We start from the raw sequence: 18865 nt of genomic DNA on the forward strand, positions 1-18865 counted from the left end.
CAATAAAATTGCCATCATAAATCAGTCCGGCGATTTTGGATGAATAAGCTATTTTCTCACTTTACCAGGCACGTTACCAGTTTCACAACAGCTTGGTAAAGAATATCATAACACACGAAAGAATGAACAAATGAAAATATGAAAATATGAATCAACAGATATCGAGCTCACAATGATGTCTAGACGAGCAGTCGTCATTGCAATATTATATGCATCTGGGTCAGCGAATGTGTTGTTAAAACGACAACTTGAACACACATATAAAGGAATTGGTTGGATCTGGGATGGTTGTTCAAAACAAATTTTGTCACTAACGCTGGCGTTAACTTAACTTGGCGCTATTATATATAACGTTTCTCTTCATACATGTATAACTCTTTTTCTGAAAAGATGATTTACTAACATTTGATTACTGACAGATTCTAACATGTACGTGTAGGTGATCTGTAGTCTTTTAATAAAACGATAAGTCACTTTTTTATGGCTCAACCATATCAATGGTACCGCAGCCTGCAGGTCGTTGTCCTAGCGTCGTCAATAACATTGTTACCAAGGTAACAAACCAACGTTAATCACCTGCTGATACACAGTGTTTGCTCGATGGCAGGTAAGACTGGCGGGAATGTACATTTTATTACCGAGCGGTGAGTACCATAAGTTTTACTTCCACCTCAGGTTTTAAACCCGGTGTAAAAGGAATGGACGTCCCAGGAATGCAGGACCCCACAGGCCTACAATAGCTGTGTATTGTCAACGAATGTGGTTAATGGTTTGGTTAGGGTTAGCTACATAATCTTCAACAAAGGACTCTATTCACTTTAACAAAAGGACCGGACTTAGATTCCGGGGGGACTTGCATTTCTTTTACACCGGTGTTAATCGATCCGGAGGCTCTGCAGATATAAATAAACCCGGATATTTCTTTGTTCGTGTCTTGCATGTAAGGTTGATTAGCTCGGCGACAGATGGCGATACCGAAATTTGCTCTCCAGTTATAGACGTGCACCGTGCGCACTTGTATTAAGCGATTGGCGTGCCACCTATCGCCGAATCGATACTATATAACATGACATATATTAAATATAACATCGTAAAGACGTGTGTCATCATGGGCCGAACTGTCATGCATGTTCGTATATGTGGAGGCCTAAAGTGCTTGAAAAACCTTTGATTTTTAAGTGATGTGTACAAGTAGTTTTCGATATCGTAAATTGTACTTTTTACTGTCGGCTTACCTGAAACCTCACGGCAGGCGCGCTATCTACCGCGATTCGGACATCTGACTAATAAGTGGGACATGAAAATCCTGATCAAATTGATTCGGATGGGCCTTTTTTTCGTTTGCGTAAGCAATTGATTTGTTTTAAACTGTCTATAAGATGGGCTTTCTGTCCATATAAATATCCACGAGTATATCTTATCCTGAGCACCACAGTTATGTACTTTCACGGAACGCAATCTGATTTCGTTTCATTCCAAGCCCCGGCTGACTGGAGGGGTTCGACTCGAGGAGTAGGACTCAGTTAAATTTTTGAGGTAATATCAGGGATTTGACCGAATATTCATGAATTGATAGTGTTCTCAATTTTAATGGACCCATCACAAACTCCTCTTGTTGGCAATGCGTAATGTGAACTACATGTAGGCTGTATTGCCTATCACATGTGAAAAGCATGAATTTATGCATTCATAACACGAAGCTAATTCAATTTTGATGTTTAACAACAAAAACAACATTGGGTGTCTAACCGGAAATGCCTTGATACGCGTGACTATTAGTCACCGCAAGGAATTTTCCGTAGCCTCAAATAAACTGAGTGTGACAAAATAGTTATTGCTCAAAGATGTATATTGTTTATCACAAAGGTTACTTGACTTAAAATAGTTATCATGATAATTTATTACACAATCATGGGATATTTCCGACGATAATTCCATGACGTCAATAGAGTAGTAACTGAGCTACGTATATATACAATGTAAAGCAAAGGCTGAAATAATCTGTTGTAAGCTGGTCAACAACGAGGATCGCGGGCTTGATATATGGTCTTAACAACTTTAAAAGTAAAGTTCTACATTCCTTCCGCGGCCACCGTCATTTAACTATCTATATCAGATATACTTGTAGGTCGAGCTGTTCGATCCGTGACTATCAAGATAAAAAGGATTGGTTCTCTATTCATTGACGAGATATTTCCCGTAATACGGTCGTCAGTGGTGACCCTGTTGGTGAAGCACTAAAGGAGACGCAGGTAAGATCTAAACATGGCCGTGATGACGTATTTTACGCATTGACATTGAATAGTTATATACATGTAAAGCTCATCATTGATTTGGACATTGAATAGTTATATACATGTAAAGCTCATCATTGATTTGGAATTCCGCATTGGTTTGTAAACCATGCGGAGTTGTTTACATTTGCATATAGGGTCATTTACTGGGTTACTCACTGTAGTAGCATTAGGTAGCGGCTAGCTTTATGGTTTCATGTGGATATGCCTTAACGGTAAGTCATTCATATATATACCTTCAAAATCTGAGCGTAGGATCAATACATTCATTTTTCCTGTAGTTTCACCAATGTACGTACATAATGGCCGGGGCTGTGAAACTGCTAGCCTTAATACGACTACATTATACATCTGCTGTGAATATGCCATGCAAGCTTATCGATTTTAATCGTCTACGTTATTTATTGGAGTCACTGACATTGAAATGGTCGGCGATGTCATTGCCCGGGTGCTCGGGGTCAGTTCTGCCTTGAATTCATCGTTGTGTCATCCGATCATGCCATTTGCCAGTGGGAGCCCGTGGCGGGAACTCGTCGAAACGAGGCTCCGTCACATATGAAATCGATAGATCATCAAATAAATCAGGGGTTGGTACTCTTTTGCTCAAATGTGTTTGCAAAAGATCCCCATGCATCAAACAATGCAGGGGCTACAAATAAACCGGGGCTACATATACCCTCCACATTCATGAGATCGTTACTGTTTTTCGTGACTGCATGAATCGTTTCGTTGTTATTGCGTTTTTCAGTATGTTATAGTATGTGATGTATTAATAGCTTATCGATTGAATATTTTTAACTCGCCAGTACATAATCGAAATAAGAACCACACTAAAGTCTACAACATGTCTCTTCGATATGGCTCCTTTGATATTGCATTAGATGTTTATTGCAATTCAATCTATTCAAGGTATAGCCCATTTGAACCTGCCTGCGCCACGGGTACAATGCTAGTTCTCTATATTACATTATGGTTTGACTTGGAGACTTTGAACCATTGAACAGTACGATAGGCATTTATCCCAGGGGATCCGCCCTTGGTGTTCTGTCAAAACGTCCAACCACCATCCGCATCGCTTTCTCAACGATCGTGACGCATAAGAATCGGTGATGAGTTGCCAATTGTTCAAAGAAATTTGTGTGTGATGAGTATTGCTCAAACCGCGACTTGAATACAAGTAAATGAATACTCCACGAGTTCTTTACTGGCGTTGATACTGCGCACTGGTGCTTTGCATGTACTATGTCGGTACTGCGTGCTTTCGTGTCGTTAGATTAAGCCTATAATATATCGTTTCAGCTTAGCTGCCAAAATGGGAGGTTCCTTTGGCCAGCAATTCAAGGCCTTCCTCAGGCGAAACCTGCTGTTGAAGAGGCGGAGGATTCCTTCAACATGCGTGGTGAGCGTCTTCAAAAATCAAAACTTTTCACTGAGCAATTTTTCTACCTTTCCCCGCCCGAGTGATTCATGCTTTTTTCGCTCCGAGATACTTCTCTCAAACCTGCGAACCCCTTGCAAAACCCGCTTAGAGAATGTCTGCTCACGACTTCTTAGTCCGACCATTTTTCGGCATGTGTTCAGTATGAAAAGTTCCTGCACATGCTTATACAATTGCTTTCATTTGATAATGTGAAAGAAATAAAGAGACAAACAGAAAATAAAGTAACCGTGGCGATCAGTAAGAGTACCGCCTATACTACCATTACTCTATGGTGTGGTACCAATCAACATGATGAGGATATAGGGCTGGTACAAGCTCCACCCCTCTAATCATCCTGGCTGCTTGCTTACAGGAATTCATAGGACCAATGGTCATTGCTGCCTTCGTCGCCGTAGCAAGCTCGGCGATCTCCAGAATTTCGTACCCCGCCGTCCCGGAGTACAGCGCCAACACCCTGTTCCAATCCCGCTTCTATCCTAGCCCTACAAAGACCCTGATGGTGGCGCCTAACAACGCCGCGGTGAAATCAATCATGGATTACGTAGTTTCGGAATTGCCTGTCACCGCAGCGAAAAAGTATGAAATGTTTGCGAATGACACCGCTATGGACGATGCGCTTCGTGCGTCCCCTTCCTCTTACTCGATCGGGGTGATGTTTGCTGATGACCCAATGGTAAACGGTACATACCAGATACGAGTTCCTTTCGACCAGCAGGCTGATGTCAAGACCACATTAGATTACGCAGGTAAGTTTCTCATGAACAAAAAAATCAGAAGTAAGCTATGTTCGGTCAAAATTAATGCAAATTGCGAACTGTACTGCAACCAGCTGATTTCGTGTCATGGTACCTTTTTTTCTGTCGGGCAACTGTACGCTGTGTTATTAATAATGAGACTTAGCGCGAACTCCAATGGGTTTCATCGCTATAAGCGCTTCACATCATTACCCCAGCTATATTTTTGTACATTCCGGATTCAAGCTCAACCTGCGCCTTTCTTTCAGGTCGGGCAAACTGTCGAAGTAGCGATGGATTAGGAGGGACCTGTCCGCCTAATAAAGGATATCTTTACAGTGGCTTCGCTACATTACAAGTTGCTGTTGATAATGCTATGATAAAGGTAAATGACTTCTGTAACCTTGACTTTGGTGGATCCCCTACAAAACATTCGTTGATTTCCAACTCACGTGCATTACAACGGAGAATAATCTTCGTATCTTTAGAAATGGTATTTTAACTATTTTCATACTATATTATGGTACATGTATTTCAATCTTAGTAACAGACTGGTCGATGAGTTGTATTTCAGCAAAAGTGACGGCGTAAGTCGAGTTCATAGAACACTGTACTTCACCTTTGTCAGCCAATGAGTCCTCTTTGATAGCCAAATGCTCGTTTATCATGTCGGTGTAAATGTTTGACAAGTTTGGGACGATACTCACCAAAAACCCTTATAGATTTTGATTTGTCCTGCGTAGGTTTACCATAAGTCAAGCTTTCATTCTCTATTTCAACGTCGTCGTGTATTCTGTAGTATTCCTTGTTTGTGCTGTTTAGGTGAAAACCTCCAACACTGGTTTCCAGCTGCCATCCATTTTGGTACAGCTCATGCCGAAGGAAGCTTATTCTGTGCCACCGCATTCAGTTCAGGTTAGTCAATCTGCTAATAAGTATCTAGCTCATAAAAGTCTTGACGAAAGAAGATCAGGAGTCCAGCAGTATCTTTTTCGGAGATCAAAATTTATACGACGTCCTTGCCTCAAGGTTTAGGCTTGGAAGCTGCAAAGGTTTGTGGTTTAGATTAGGCAGTTACAATGATCTGACTACAGAAAAGCCTTTTTTGGTTTCTCACAATTAATAGGACAGTTAAAACATATTTGTACTATGAAATGAAAAAAAAACAATGATATTTTGTTAACAATGATATTGTTGACTAGTAAACACACTTTTTTCAAACAGATATGTTTTCTCAGGATCTTTGGAGGAACAATAACTTCCCTTCTCTTCCAGTTCGCCGTTTGCGCTGTGGGTGCTGTCCTGTTTGTGTCCTTCTACGGACCCCTCGTTAATCTACTGGTCACTGAAAAAGAGAAGAACATCAGAGACTCTCTCAATATGACTGGAATGAACCGCACCGCTTTCTGGCAAGTTGAACATTACTACTCCCGATTCCGACTCGCATTTGAGACTCAATTACTCATTGAACCGGCCTTGACGACGTGATCCCAAACTTTCGGTAAACTGGTAAACAAGATTTCCTTTTTTTCTAACAAGCATCACCCTCATTGCAGGCTCGCCTGGACAATGATCTACTGGCTTATGGGTATCGTGGTCGCCGCAGGAGTGACGGGCATTTTCCGGGCAGGATCTGTCTTCATCACATCCAACTTCGGGCTGGTATTTTTCATAAATTTGCTGTACCTTTATGCTGGATTTATGTTCGCATTGATGATGTCGACGTTTTTCCAAACGACGAAGGTGTCGAGTATAGCATTCTTCATAATCTTCCTCTTGCTAGGGGGGCTGTATTTCGTCTGTAAGATCCCAGCGCTGGGAGGAGTGAGTGAGGAGATGAACCCTGCCGTGTTTTGGTTGTTGTCTCTCTTCCCTCAGGTGGCCTATTCTTTGGCACTTGATCAGGTATGTCTCTACTTCATTCTGATAACCTTTAGTTCCTTTTTCTCGTTCCCTATTGGGACCAAGGTTACATTGCAGTTCGCATAGCAGCTCTGCTTTTGATCTGCATGATATATGGCAGGTGACCGAATATTCATTCATGCATTAATTTGTCAATGAAATCGAAATTGACCCATCCACGAAAATGCTCATGACTTTATCTATTACATATCGGGGCCTCCATTGGGGTTGTAATCAAAGGGTTTTTCCGTGAAATAAAATCTTTCCAGAGTGCACCATATACGGGTAATCATTTAATGAGTATCTGATTAAATTCAATGCAACGGGTTGACTTGATACCTCAGTCAATTTGTCGACTCATGAATGGATAATTTCTGTCATGGTTTCTCTGATCTATGTTGTCTTGATAATGGCTTGATGGCTGACAGAAAATGTTAAAGCAAGGTATGGTGCTCTAAACTGAGCAATAACTGCCTGACTAAACACAAAACGTGACTTTATCCTTTTTTTCACCAGCTGATATACGTGGAATGGGCGCACCCAACGGAAGGTGCCACGTTTTCAAACGCTGGCTTCACTGCGTTTAAGCAGAACTTCTCCATTCAGGCTGCAATGGTCATGCTCTTCGTCGACATCATCCTGTACGCTCTTCTTCTGGGCTATTTTGACAATGTCGTGCCAGGTAGGTGGTACGATACAGTTAGCTCCTTGATAGCAGCTGGGGGGGGGGGGGGGGAACGTTTAATCACAAAATGTATTAGTTGGTCGGTTAACATCGGCTTTCTCCAAAACCCGAAAGTATACAACAAAAAAATTATCAATGATGCTTTCCGTCTTTTTTAAGTTCGAAAGACTGGTAGAAATATACTGAATAGGTTATTAATACCTCTATACTAGGCAGTTACAGTTCCTCGAATCTGGCTAACAATCTTTGAATTATAGTACATGTACATGAATGGTTATAGGTGTTATGGGGAAGAGAAAGTCACTCATATTCTGCTTTAAGAAGTCGTATTGGGAGCCACCAGAAAGTGAGCATAAGGACTTCAGCCATCTTCTGGAAGGCTCAAGAAAAATTGAAGATATTGAGAGCGTCCCGAATGATCTCGTTGGCAAGGAAAGCATAAGGTGCGCTGTGCGGTTCTTTCTACTCCATGTTTAAGCCCCTGTATTTTTAACTGTCCCGCATATCTCAGTGTTTCTATTATAAAAGAAACTGCTGAAGAGACCATGACTTTTCAAAAGGAGAACTAAGAGAAATTTTGTCTGTTTGCAAAATGAATGATGGGCAAAAGAAGCTAGTAATAGAATCATCTCTTGTCTGGCACATGGCTTGCGTGATTTCAAGCCTACTTTAACTCTAGCATAATGTCTTCAAACAGAAAAACTTTACGAATGCTTTATTTTATCGAATGTAGACTCTTCAACGTCCGGAAAATATACGATACTGGAAAAAGGAAGAAGAATGAGGAAAAGAGCAAAGGGAGGTGCATTCCTTTGTATGAGATGGAAACGATCAATGCTGTAGATTCCGTTTCCTTGGATATATATGAAGGCATGATTACAGCCCTCTTAGGACACAACGGGGCGGGGAAGAGCACTTTGTTTGGCATCATGTCCGGGCTCATTAACCCCTCGTTTGGTACGGCGACAATCTATGGAAAGGTAAAAACACACATCCATTTAGTCATGTTACATGTAGTGGTTAGATAACCAGACTCGTTTTTTTTCCTGGGTCCATCCGTGGTCCATCCTAAGTTTGTACCACCTTAATATTTTGCCAGAAATCGGTATCGATACATCTTGACCCCCTTCTGTTTTGCTGCGCCGTTGCTTCTGGTGGAATAAAGTATGAGATGACTAAAGCTTTATCCATTCCATATTTATGTGAGAGAGTTTTGACATTACGTCTTCTATCGTGCATTCCTATCGAAAGGATATTTTTCACCACCTGGTACGTTACAGCTCTCTTAGCCTATCATTTCCTCCTCTCCAGGATGTCTGTTCCGATGGTGACCTTTACCAGATCCAACACATGTTGGGGGTTTGTCCTCAACACGATATCCTCTATGATGACCTCTCGGTCGAGGAGCACCTAGAATTATTTGCCCATATCCGTGGGGTACAGAACGTAGATGCTGAGGTAAGTTCGAATATTTCCTTTGCTGAATGTTGCTCGGCATTTCGTTGGTCTGTCACTGGCTAACGTTATATCGGAGGCCTGCGGCCGAGGAATGGGATTATTTGGACATGTTTCTGTTTAAGAGGCCCAGCTATGTTCTTTTCATACCGAGACCAACGTTCTTCTTACCATGAAGTAGTCTGCAATATTTCCGTTAAAGATCTTGCTTTATATAAATGTATAGTGTAACTAAGAGATTTGTTTCCAAGAGTTTTCTTGTAAGTATCTTATGTGATGATTCTTGTAAATTTTGGTCGCAGTAATTTTTCTTGACATTTTAGGTTGAACGAGTCGTCAGCCTTGTTGACCTTTCAAGTCAACTTCACACTCACTCATCGGAGCTCAGTGGTGGCCAAAAGAGAAAGTTGTCAGTTGGCCTCGCAATGATTGGTGATCCAAAGGTATGATTTCACAATTTCTAATTTATAGCTAATTAACATTCACATTTGATGCTATGGCTTCATAGGTTAATCCACTTTGTTTTAGGCTTGTGAATGGAATACAACTTCAGGTTGCCAATGGCCCATTGTCATAAAAATCTCATATCTTCTTCAAACACCTTACGTCTGATGTATTACTGAAACCCGCAGGCTAAGGTCTTGAAAGTTGATTCAACTTATATGTGCCTGGAGGGGCTGTAGGAAAATGAAGCATATTCGTTACTCAAAAGATTTCTATTGCATCAGCTTATGTTGGCGTTGCAAGCATTAACTACCCAACTTGACTGAGATGTCTCTCGACAGACTTCTGATCGACACTACCCCTGATCATTTTAAGCATGCAAATTTGCATTCAAGGTGATATTCCTAGATGAACCCACAGCTGGCATGGATCCTTATTCAAGGCGCAAAATGTGGACCTTATTGAAGACGATCAAACGTGACAAGACGATTCTGCTGACGACCCACTTCATGGATGAGGCAGATATTTTAGCTGGTAAACTAAACATTTTACTTTTTTCATATTCTAGCTTGTATGCTCAACAGTTTACTTCACTTTTAATTTACATCGTATGACCAACAGTTTACCTAATTTCATTCCCAACTCCACTCTTGCATTGCCAATTTTCGATAAGCAGACTTTCGCTGTGTGATGTGGTTAACTAAGCAACGAAAAATCATAACTTAAGAATACCAACTAATAATTATTGTCGTACTTCATGACATGTCTGAATAGTAAGCATGGTTTTTACAAGAATGAAGGTACTTTTAATACTCCGTTCTCAATCTAGTTAAGAAATTATCTTCGCGTTTCATAGCATTTTTCAGACTCATTCTCTCCCTTTTGCAGATAGGAAAGCAATTGTTAACAAAGGAAAATTGCAGTGCTATGGGTCGTCCATGTTCCTGAAGAACAGATTCGGGATTGGCTATAGATTAAAGTGAGTTGATGGTATTGACAGGACACGTAATGCAATTTTGTAATAAGGTTGTGATTACTGATATTTTGGTATAGACAATTTCTAATTGCTTGATGTAATTTCGTTTTAGTATGGTAACGGAGGAAAATTTCAACGCAGAGGAGATGACTTCATTTGTCACGCATCACATCCCCGACGCGAGCATGATTAGGCAGCATGCCATGGAACTCTCCTACACACTCCCCATGAAAGACACAGACAAATTCGCCTGTTAGTAGATGAGATTTTTGTTTGAAACCAAAAGTGATTCGAGATGATGCTGGTGGAGAAGTTTGAAATGTCCGAGGATAGATTATCCAGGGACAGAAGGATTATATTTTGCGCGGCGGAACCACCAATAATGTTACCACCAGCATTATCTCAGGACGCTTAAGTGTCTTTCTGAAATCCAACATTAGCTCTTCTTTCTCTAAAAGTTACATGGAGTTTAACCGGGAGTGCTTAATACTTTCTTGCTAAACAACGGCATAATCGACACCATATCAGTTATTATTACTTAGTCCAACTTGTATATACATGCACACGTATTTCGAGAGGACTGCGCTGATCGAATGATTTTAATAGACATTATCTTATTTGTTTCTTCAGCTCTTTTCCAAGCACTGGAGCAAGAGCAGGCAAATGACAATGGCCTGGGTATAAACAATTATGGTGTGTCTATGCCGACTCTCGAGGAGGTCTTTTTAAGATTAGGTAAGCCAGCTAACTTCTTGCGGTTTGATTACACACGCTACTAATACCGAAAGCTACAAAAATATAGACTGGATCTTATCCGAAATACACCCGTTGTGTGCGTTGTGGCTAATAGATCAGTTTAGAACACCAGTAGTCACATTAGACCCTTTCCTTTCCTCATTTTAAGGGAAAAAGCCAGGGCACTTATACCATAATAACTAACACTGAAATCACACAATTTCAGCGGAAACGAATGAGTTTCGGGAACTAAACAAAGAATTGCCAGCAAATGACATCCAAATTGACAAAATTCTCAGCACAGATGACATGAGGGCAGCTACTGCTGAGACCAGTGCGGACAGGCATCCACTGAACATTGAAGAGGAGGACACGAGAATTGGCCAAGTGAAAGTCAGAATGAGGGAACCGCCACAGAACATTGTGAAATCTGGCGATTTCAAGAAGAATCAGTTCCAGGCGATTATCTGGATGCGTGCTCAGATGTTGAAGAGGGCATGGTTCGCGTTGGTGTTTCGCTGGATCATTCCTATAGCCGTGGGCCTTATCGGAGTCATGATACTCGGATTTCAACCAAATGAACAAAAGTATGAGATCCCTGTTGCAAATGATTTTGTGAAGTCGTGGATTGCTTACTTCTCGTCGGAGACGCCGTTGTTGTACTTAAACTCTGCTGGTAAGTGAAGAATTCCCGACTGCCCCCTTTACGTTGCAAAATGCAAAATTACATTTTTCATTTTATAACCCCGGGACCTCACTGATGCTACAGACAGTCATAAGGTAAGGGACCTGAAATGCGTTTATCCAGCTTTCATTTGATTCTCAAATGCAGCAATGGACGCTACGCCTATACAAGCCAAATAAACTCAACGCTTGTCACTTCTGTGGTCGTAGTGGGTTCGACTCCAAGTTGGGTCATGTCTAATTCATGTAACATTAGAGAGGGCGACTCTCTCTGAAAGGGGTCCTGATACGTTTCTCCGGTTTCCTCTTACGTTAGGCCTCCATTACCAATCGCACAATAATGTTTAAAAAGCTAATAATGTTCTAGTTGAGGCCACGCTCTCCACTTTATATTGTACCTCATATTTTGCAGCTACCTCGCTCACTAAACTGGTGAGCAACTTCAATTCATCAGGATACGTATGGTCGAGTGCGATGACGTCCAGCCAAACATTGACTGCCATTAGACCTCACCATGGAGCATTCAACATTACCGGTATTGATCTCACAACATTTGTAAGTATTTTAAAGGAACAATATTGTGGAATGTCGGTTTTTCACACAAAAATGGCTTCCAGCAGGACCATGACTCATTGAAAAATCATTAAAGTGCAATGTTCAACAGACAACTCTTCTTCTTCCAGGGTACAAGTCCAGCTTTCACCCTTTATTACAATGACACGGCTCTTCACAGCCTGCCTCTACAGTTGAATATCTGGGCAAACGCCTGGTATCGAGCATACTCAGGCGATACATCTTGGAAGATAGGTGTGACTTCACGATCTTTGCCTAAAATCAACCCTACCATCGAATTTTCGGGCCGAGTTTTTAATGGCATTCGCTTGATTGGTTTGGCATTCTGTATGCTTAGTGGACAATTTGGTTTTGAAGTTGCTGAAGACAGAGCAGTGAGTAGCGAATATCTTTGCCTTTCTCTTACCCATCTTGTACCTTTTTCACTTCCTCAGTTTTTTCTTGTTTTTCTTGTTCTTGTCAAATTTACCGGTTTGAATATGGTTGATTGTGGTCAAAACATCCAAATGGTTTTAAAACGAGTCTAGGATCTCGCCTTAAAGCCTTGCTACTCGTTCCTTTTTCTTCGTTGAATTTTTTTTCTCAAATAAAATATTAGATCAGGGAAAGCTATCTTTATCTTGAAGTACGTTAAAAGAACAACGAGAATCTTCTACATTCGGTACAATACCTGTTTATTTATTAATCAATTGATTAATATACGGTATGCTTTCTTCCAGTCAAAGTGTCGGTCACAGCTTAAGGTAGCAGGAGTGACAGTTCGCATGTACTGGGCCACCACGCTCTTCTTTCACGGCATCCAGTGCGTAGTAGGACTCCTCATCTGTATCGTCCTGCTCTTTGCCGTCAACATAGCGGAGTTTCAGGGCGCCAGCCCAGTAGTTTTGATCATAATCCTGGTCATCCTGTACGTGCCGGTCAACTTGCTATTCTGTTATGTCCAGACCTTTGCCTTTAAAAGCCCAGAGACAGTGGGAAGCGTCCAGGGGTGGGGTGTATCATTGGTAAGTTGGCATTAGGAGGAAAAGAATGAAATCACAACCTACCTTAATCATGACTTTTTACTGAACGCTAACCTTCCTGATCAAATTTGAATTATCTTCATAGTATAAGAGAGTAGTCTCATGGATTTTGTAACTTCTCATTGCATTATGCAATATAATTCAGTCGTTTCCCAGTTAATTAGTTTGATTGATTCAACTGGTTAGGGTGTGTGAGAGATGTATTTCTGTGAAGCTGGTGATGTCGTGAAACAAAATGCGGAGTACAAGTAGGTGTCGGAAAGACCATTGTTCGTTTTTGACACTTCGTTTCGTGGAAACAAAAGTATTCTTTCTTTCTGTCTTTTCAGTACGGAATCTTGCCTTATTTGGTTGTCTCGTTCATTGATGCTCAAAGTTATGTGGCGATGGTAGCACTGCATTACCTCTTCTGCCTCTTGATTCCACCATATCTGATAATAGGAGGACTACATTTCATTGTCCGGGTCTACACCTCAGCCCTTATCAAGGATGAAGTGGACCAGATCCAACAGCTCGATTACTGGCGTTTCGAGAACCATGTGATTGGAACGGTTATAATCGTAAGTATAATGCCGGGAAGTATAAAAACCAAATCGTAAATTGTCTCCTTGTACAAACTAGTACGTCTGCTTTGCTAAAGTCGTCCCCAACATCTATCTATCTTTCCCGGAACAAGTGTCTTTGTAACTGAAAACCATGAGAGCATTACTCAGTTGGTGAATTCGACACCAAGATTTTCGACAGAATCACTTCTAAAACTGTGTGTTTTTATTGGAAATTCGTGAAAATCATACAGGCTTTTTGTATTCAAATGCAAATGGACTTTGAACAGTTTACTTCTTTGCATTGAACATGCTTTATATGAATGAATGCAATCAAGTTCTTGAAAGCATTTGATAACTTAATTCAGTATTTGACTAGCCTTGTGTCTTTTCTATTTCTATTGCAGTCCATTTTCCATCTGGTATTTTTAAGTTTGCTCCTGGTCATTCTTGATGTTAGAAGTACTGGCGGTAATGTGAAAGATGTCTTCGTTCTCAAAAAAAGAAAAAGGAGTGTTTTGGTGTCTCCACATGAATTCAACCAAGCATTCGATTCGTCACCCGAATTAATCCTGGCAGAAGAAGTTGAAGACAGTGATGTGACTGATGAGCGCAGCCTGGTGGCGAGTATGTGCAGTGGAAAGGTGTCACAAGAGGTCAGTTTTGAAGCTTTTGTCTTTAGCATTGGCTGGGAGATTTCGGCACACTCTTGTCACTACTAGAAAACTTACATAAAGATAAAGTTTGTGGAACCAATGAGGACAGCAATGACGGATTTGCACTAAAGTTAGAGTCGATTCTCCTGGAGTCAAGTCTGCATACTTCGTTTATCGTATTGATATAGCTCACTGTGATTTAGACGGAGACCTTGGGTGGGGGATTTATGTGACCACGAGGATAATGCGCCTATTCGCCTCTTTCCTGTCCTGTAGAACTGATGTCCACTTTCAATACCTCTGGCCAATAACTTTAAACACATGCAATGTACACGAAGATGAAAAATAGCGTCTCCAATGATGCAACGAGTATGAAATAATCGAGTCGGAAGAAAATATCTTTAAGTTGTACCTTTTTCAACAGAACACAGCCATTCTTGTCAACGGGCTCAGGAAGGAATTTAGAAAGCGGTCTGGTGATCTGTGCAACTGCTGCCAACCATCTGTGGACAAGATCAAGGTAGCGGTGGATAACTTGACCTTCCACGTGCAGACGGGTGAGGTGTTTGGACTCCTTGGCCACAACGGCGCTGGCAAGACCACTGCGCTCAATGCCATAATAGCGGAGGTTGTTCCCGACAAGGGACAGGTGAGAGGGTTACATGATTGTATAGCTATAGATTCCTGTGGTCTCGAGCTTTCAGACCGTAAAATTCATCTTGTGCCATCTTGATACTCGGATCCGCCACTTGCTTTGTTTGTGTGATATTCGTGCTATGAATCCTAGATTTCGCATATTTCACTAGCATCTTTTAAGGTTATACTGTTAACCGAATTCTATACTACATGTAGTGTTAACCTTGTTCAATTAGATCACCTGACTCTTGCAAAAAGTTTTTAATCAAAAATCAGATTGATAAATCAATGCCTATGTCTTGTCATCTTTGAGAAACTGTAGGCTAATACCCCATGTTAACCATGCCGTGTTGGTTGCACTGCAGGTCATTGTGGGTGGATACGATGTGAGTTCGAATCTCTCCGAGGTTTTCCATGAACTTGGCTGCTGTCCCCAGCACGACCAGCTCTGGCACTACCTCTCACTGGAGGAGCATCTAAAAGGCTATGCTTTGATAAACGGAGTACCGAAGTCGGACATTGATCAAGTCATTGACTTGTATGTATAGGCCGACCCAAGATATTTTCTTCTCCTGGCCAGTTAGTTTCCTTAAATTTCTTCCAGCGCCGTGATTTTTTAAAGAAGTGGATACAGGTTTGCTGCCTCCAACAAAAGCAAACTAATTCTCTACAGATACAATATCGGAAACAATGACCGGGCTAGTAATTCATTTTCTGAGAAAAGGGTGATGGACTATCAAGTGATGTAGTCTACCAGGCCCGTTTTTCTCACAATTACGTTTTATTCAGAAATATTAGCTAAGTTTTAGATAAACCCGTGTATTTTCCTATGTATAATCCAACACAAACACATCATTAATATTTTTTACAGTTATTTGGAAAATCTACAAATTGAAGAGCACAGGAAAAAAACAACAAAGGGATTATCAGGGGGAACAAAGAGAAAGGTACATGTAATGAGTGAGTCAAGGATGATCATGATCAATCTTAATCAGAACACAGAAATGTCAAGCTACATGTTAGAACCTGATGGTACTTCAGTTCATATTTTCAGTGTGCTGGTGTCTCCTGATGAAGCCAATATTTTGATTGGACTTTCCAAACATTACTTTGCCAAATTCTCGTCTCACAGGTTTCTATGGGGATTCAATTCAATAGTATCGTTTAGTATATATCATTCAACGCGTTATATCTACTTTGCAGTTGAGTTATGCCATTAGCATGATTGGGATGCCTAAAGCGGTTTTACTCGATGAGCCATCTACAGGAATGGATCCAGCTTCCAAGAGATTCCTTTGGTAAGGTTTGCACATGCGTTACCGCATGCAGGCGGCTTGCAGTATACATCATGGGGATTCATTTCATATACTTATTGTGCTCATTTTGTATGCTGCTTATCGTAGGCTGTCCGGCTTGGCAGACTGGGTCATTCATGACATACTAAAATAACTGAGAGGTCGCTGGATGCTGCCAATAACCACCTGCCTACCCACCCACCCTCAAAATGCCCAGTAACAATTTTCAAATTATGTAAAGATGTGCGTTTTGTGTATTGAAGGGAAAGATTGCACTTTTTGGACACTTAAACCACATTGCGTAAACCATAGAATTGCTTTCCTCACGGACATTTCCCCTTTTCTTTTGGCCGGGTCTATTTGGCAAGCCGCTCGCCGAACAGGCATCTTTTTTTGTCCTGTTTGGAGAGCCGCTTGCCAAACAGCACTAAAAAGCCACCCTGTTCGGCCAGCCGGGCTTGCCAAACAGGTAAAAAATCTACCCTGTTTGGCGGGCGGGAGACTTTACTTTAATATTAATGAGTTCGGCTCTCCATTCAGGACAAGAAAAAGTCGCTGTTTGGTAAGCCGGGCTTGCCAAGTAGTCACTTCCTTTTCTTTTACTCCAGGGACACAGTGATTAAGGGCTTCAGTGGGACAAACCGAGGAGCAATATTGACCACTCACTCAATGGAGGAAGCAGACGCGCTCTGTACCCGTGTTGGCATCATGGTCGCTGGCACCCTCAAGTGAGTTAATTAGGATAAGCGCCACTATATTCTTGTCACACTTAGGGTGGAATTCAGTTGGCCTACAGGTTCATTTTGATAGTGTACCATTTTTTACGAAGGCACCATTGCTGAAATAAAGACTGTTTAAATTTCCCCATCGTTCTACTCCAAAATCCGCCCTCCTCAGGCTCCTCAATAACTTCAATTTGTACATCATTTTACACCCATTTCACTAACAGGTGCCTCGGACCAACACAACACCTGAAGACCAAGTTCGGTGGTGGCTACACCTTGGAGGTAAAGCTTCGACAGACGAAAGAAGATGACGCGGACGACCTGTTGGAAGCCCTCAACGACTACATCAAGGAAATCTTCCCACAAGTTACGATTCTTGAGCAGTTTGGCGACCGTGTCCAGTATAAAGTGCCGTCGGAAGATGTTAAGGCTCTATCAGTTGTGTTCTCAGCTGTAGAATCAGGTAAGTAAGGTTATAGATTTGGTCCTCAACCTAAAACTCTGAGATGAAACGCAAAAAAAATGCAAAAGGCAATTGATGTTATGTTTTGAAGATTCCTCCTTCGTTCGCATCCCCACCTCCGACCCCGCATGTGTCTGTTCACTGTTCATTAGCTATGAAGGCCATAGCTGTTTGGCTAACAAAAACTCATTTCATTGTGTGTTTCCTTGTTACTCTTTCAGCAAAAGATCGTCTAAACATAGAGGAGTACAGTTTTAGTCAGTCTACGCTGGAACAGGTGTTCATCCAGTTTGCCAAACAGGAGTACGAGGCCGTCGAGTCCGTACGGAAAGGGAGCATTAATGTCTAATAAAGACCTCGCACTGCTATGACAGACGGAGTGTGCGAGAAATGCTGATCAATGTTTGGGAACACTAATAGGGAACGGTAGAAAACATCGAATGTTACTGATTCAGGAAAGCAGATTGCAATACTGAAAACTTAGTGTGTAGATGGACGTAGCGTCATACTCAGAAACTTTTTTACGGAACTCGGTGATAGGATTTAGTTTGCTGTTACATGTAGAACCACTTTTGGTTAGATTGATCGCAGGAATTCTTGTCAGAATCTAATACGTGTTTAAGAATTAGACGGATGATTTTTATTCCTCAGTGATCTGATAGAGGATTCGCGTATTGGATCCTTGGCGCCATACTCATGGTAATCACAACCGATTAATCGGCACTTTATCGTTGTGATGCATTGATTTCGTCCAAAAAATGTGCATTTGACAGGCAATATCTTGTGAATATTTGACCATTAACATATCTATTTGTTGTAATATTAACTTTATGAATAAATCTTTAGTTTCACAGACACTTAGAGTTTCTTATCATGAGTTCTAGGACCTGGGAGCAATGGCAATATCCAACCAGGCAAGGTTTGCAAAGCAAAATGATCGCCAATGAATCGGTCAATGACATATGCATGTTGATCGTCAAAGCTACTCGCTGCATTGACTCAGTGATTATCACATCAGGGTCAGAGTCTGTCACCGTCTTGGACCAATCACCGGCATAGGGCATCATGAGATGGGTACTAAAAACCAGGAAGTCGCGCACCTTATCCTCTCGTGGGCACGGGCACGCCATCCTGAGATCTAGTTTGATACTCCTCATACCTCGTTTGAAAACCACTGGTTATATGTCAGGATGGGGGCAAGGCATTTTTGGACAAACGACCGAGCAGATGGCAACACCAGACCGCGACAGTGCCTTAATCTTTGAATGGGACTTTGTCTTCGGCACACCTAACATCAATAGATCGGTTCACCCATGATTCTGCGGATGCAGCTGTCTCTGTAATTCCGCGAGTCGAGTTCGGGGCCGTGGACTCTGCCGGCTCTGCGAACTCCACGGGTCGACACCGACCGGGAAGTGAGCAGAGTTCGGGACCTCCGATTCCCCGGCCTTGCGGACTCCCCGGGCCTGCCGGGTCGAGAGCAACCGGGGCGGAGTGTGGGGTTGTTCCCCCATGTTTTCGTGTTTCAAGGCAATAGACAGCAGAGGCTTATGACTTTTGATAAGCGGGAAACACAGAAAGAATGTATCAATCTTGTTCCCAA

General features: G+C 41.7%; 1 protein-coding gene across 2 annotated transcripts; it reads left to right on the forward strand.

Moving 5' to 3' along the window:
• The first annotated feature begins 628 nt into the window (after positions 1-628).
• LOC135488446 (cholesterol transporter ABCA5-like) lies at positions 629-18117 on the forward strand. 2 transcript variants are annotated; one of them, XM_064773056.1, is made up of 30 exons: positions 629-644; positions 2129-2252; positions 3594-3693; positions 4088-4481; positions 4739-4854; positions 5292-5384; positions 5745-5878; positions 6026-6374; positions 6888-7053; positions 7337-7499; positions 7790-8036; positions 8368-8514; positions 8835-8954; positions 9351-9489; positions 9844-9934; positions 10044-10183; positions 10562-10666; positions 10893-11342; positions 11763-11905; positions 12034-12297; positions 12643-12927; positions 13275-13505; positions 13895-14143; positions 14568-14792; positions 15145-15317; positions 15651-15726; positions 15983-16077; positions 16683-16802; positions 17024-17262; positions 17484-18117. In XM_064773056.1, exons 3-30 carry the CDS (start codon positions 3607-3609, stop codon positions 17609-17611), a joined length of 5169 nt encoding a protein of 1722 aa, XP_064629126.1. In that variant the 5' UTR covers positions 629-644; positions 2129-2252; positions 3594-3606; the 3' UTR covers positions 17612-18117. The 2 variants fall into 2 exon arrangements, with proteins under 2 accessions (XP_064629126.1, XP_064629128.1); XM_064773058.1 differs by lacking the exons at positions 629-644; positions 2129-2252 and adding an exon at positions 2278-2509.
• The last annotated feature ends 748 nt before the right edge of the window (positions 18118-18865 follow it).

Source organism: Lineus longissimus, chromosome 5 (assembly GCF_910592395.1).
Source record: "Lineus longissimus chromosome 5, tnLinLong1.2, whole genome shotgun sequence".
Lineage (NCBI taxonomy): Eukaryota > Metazoa > Nemertea > Pilidiophora > Heteronemertea > Lineidae > Lineus > Lineus longissimus.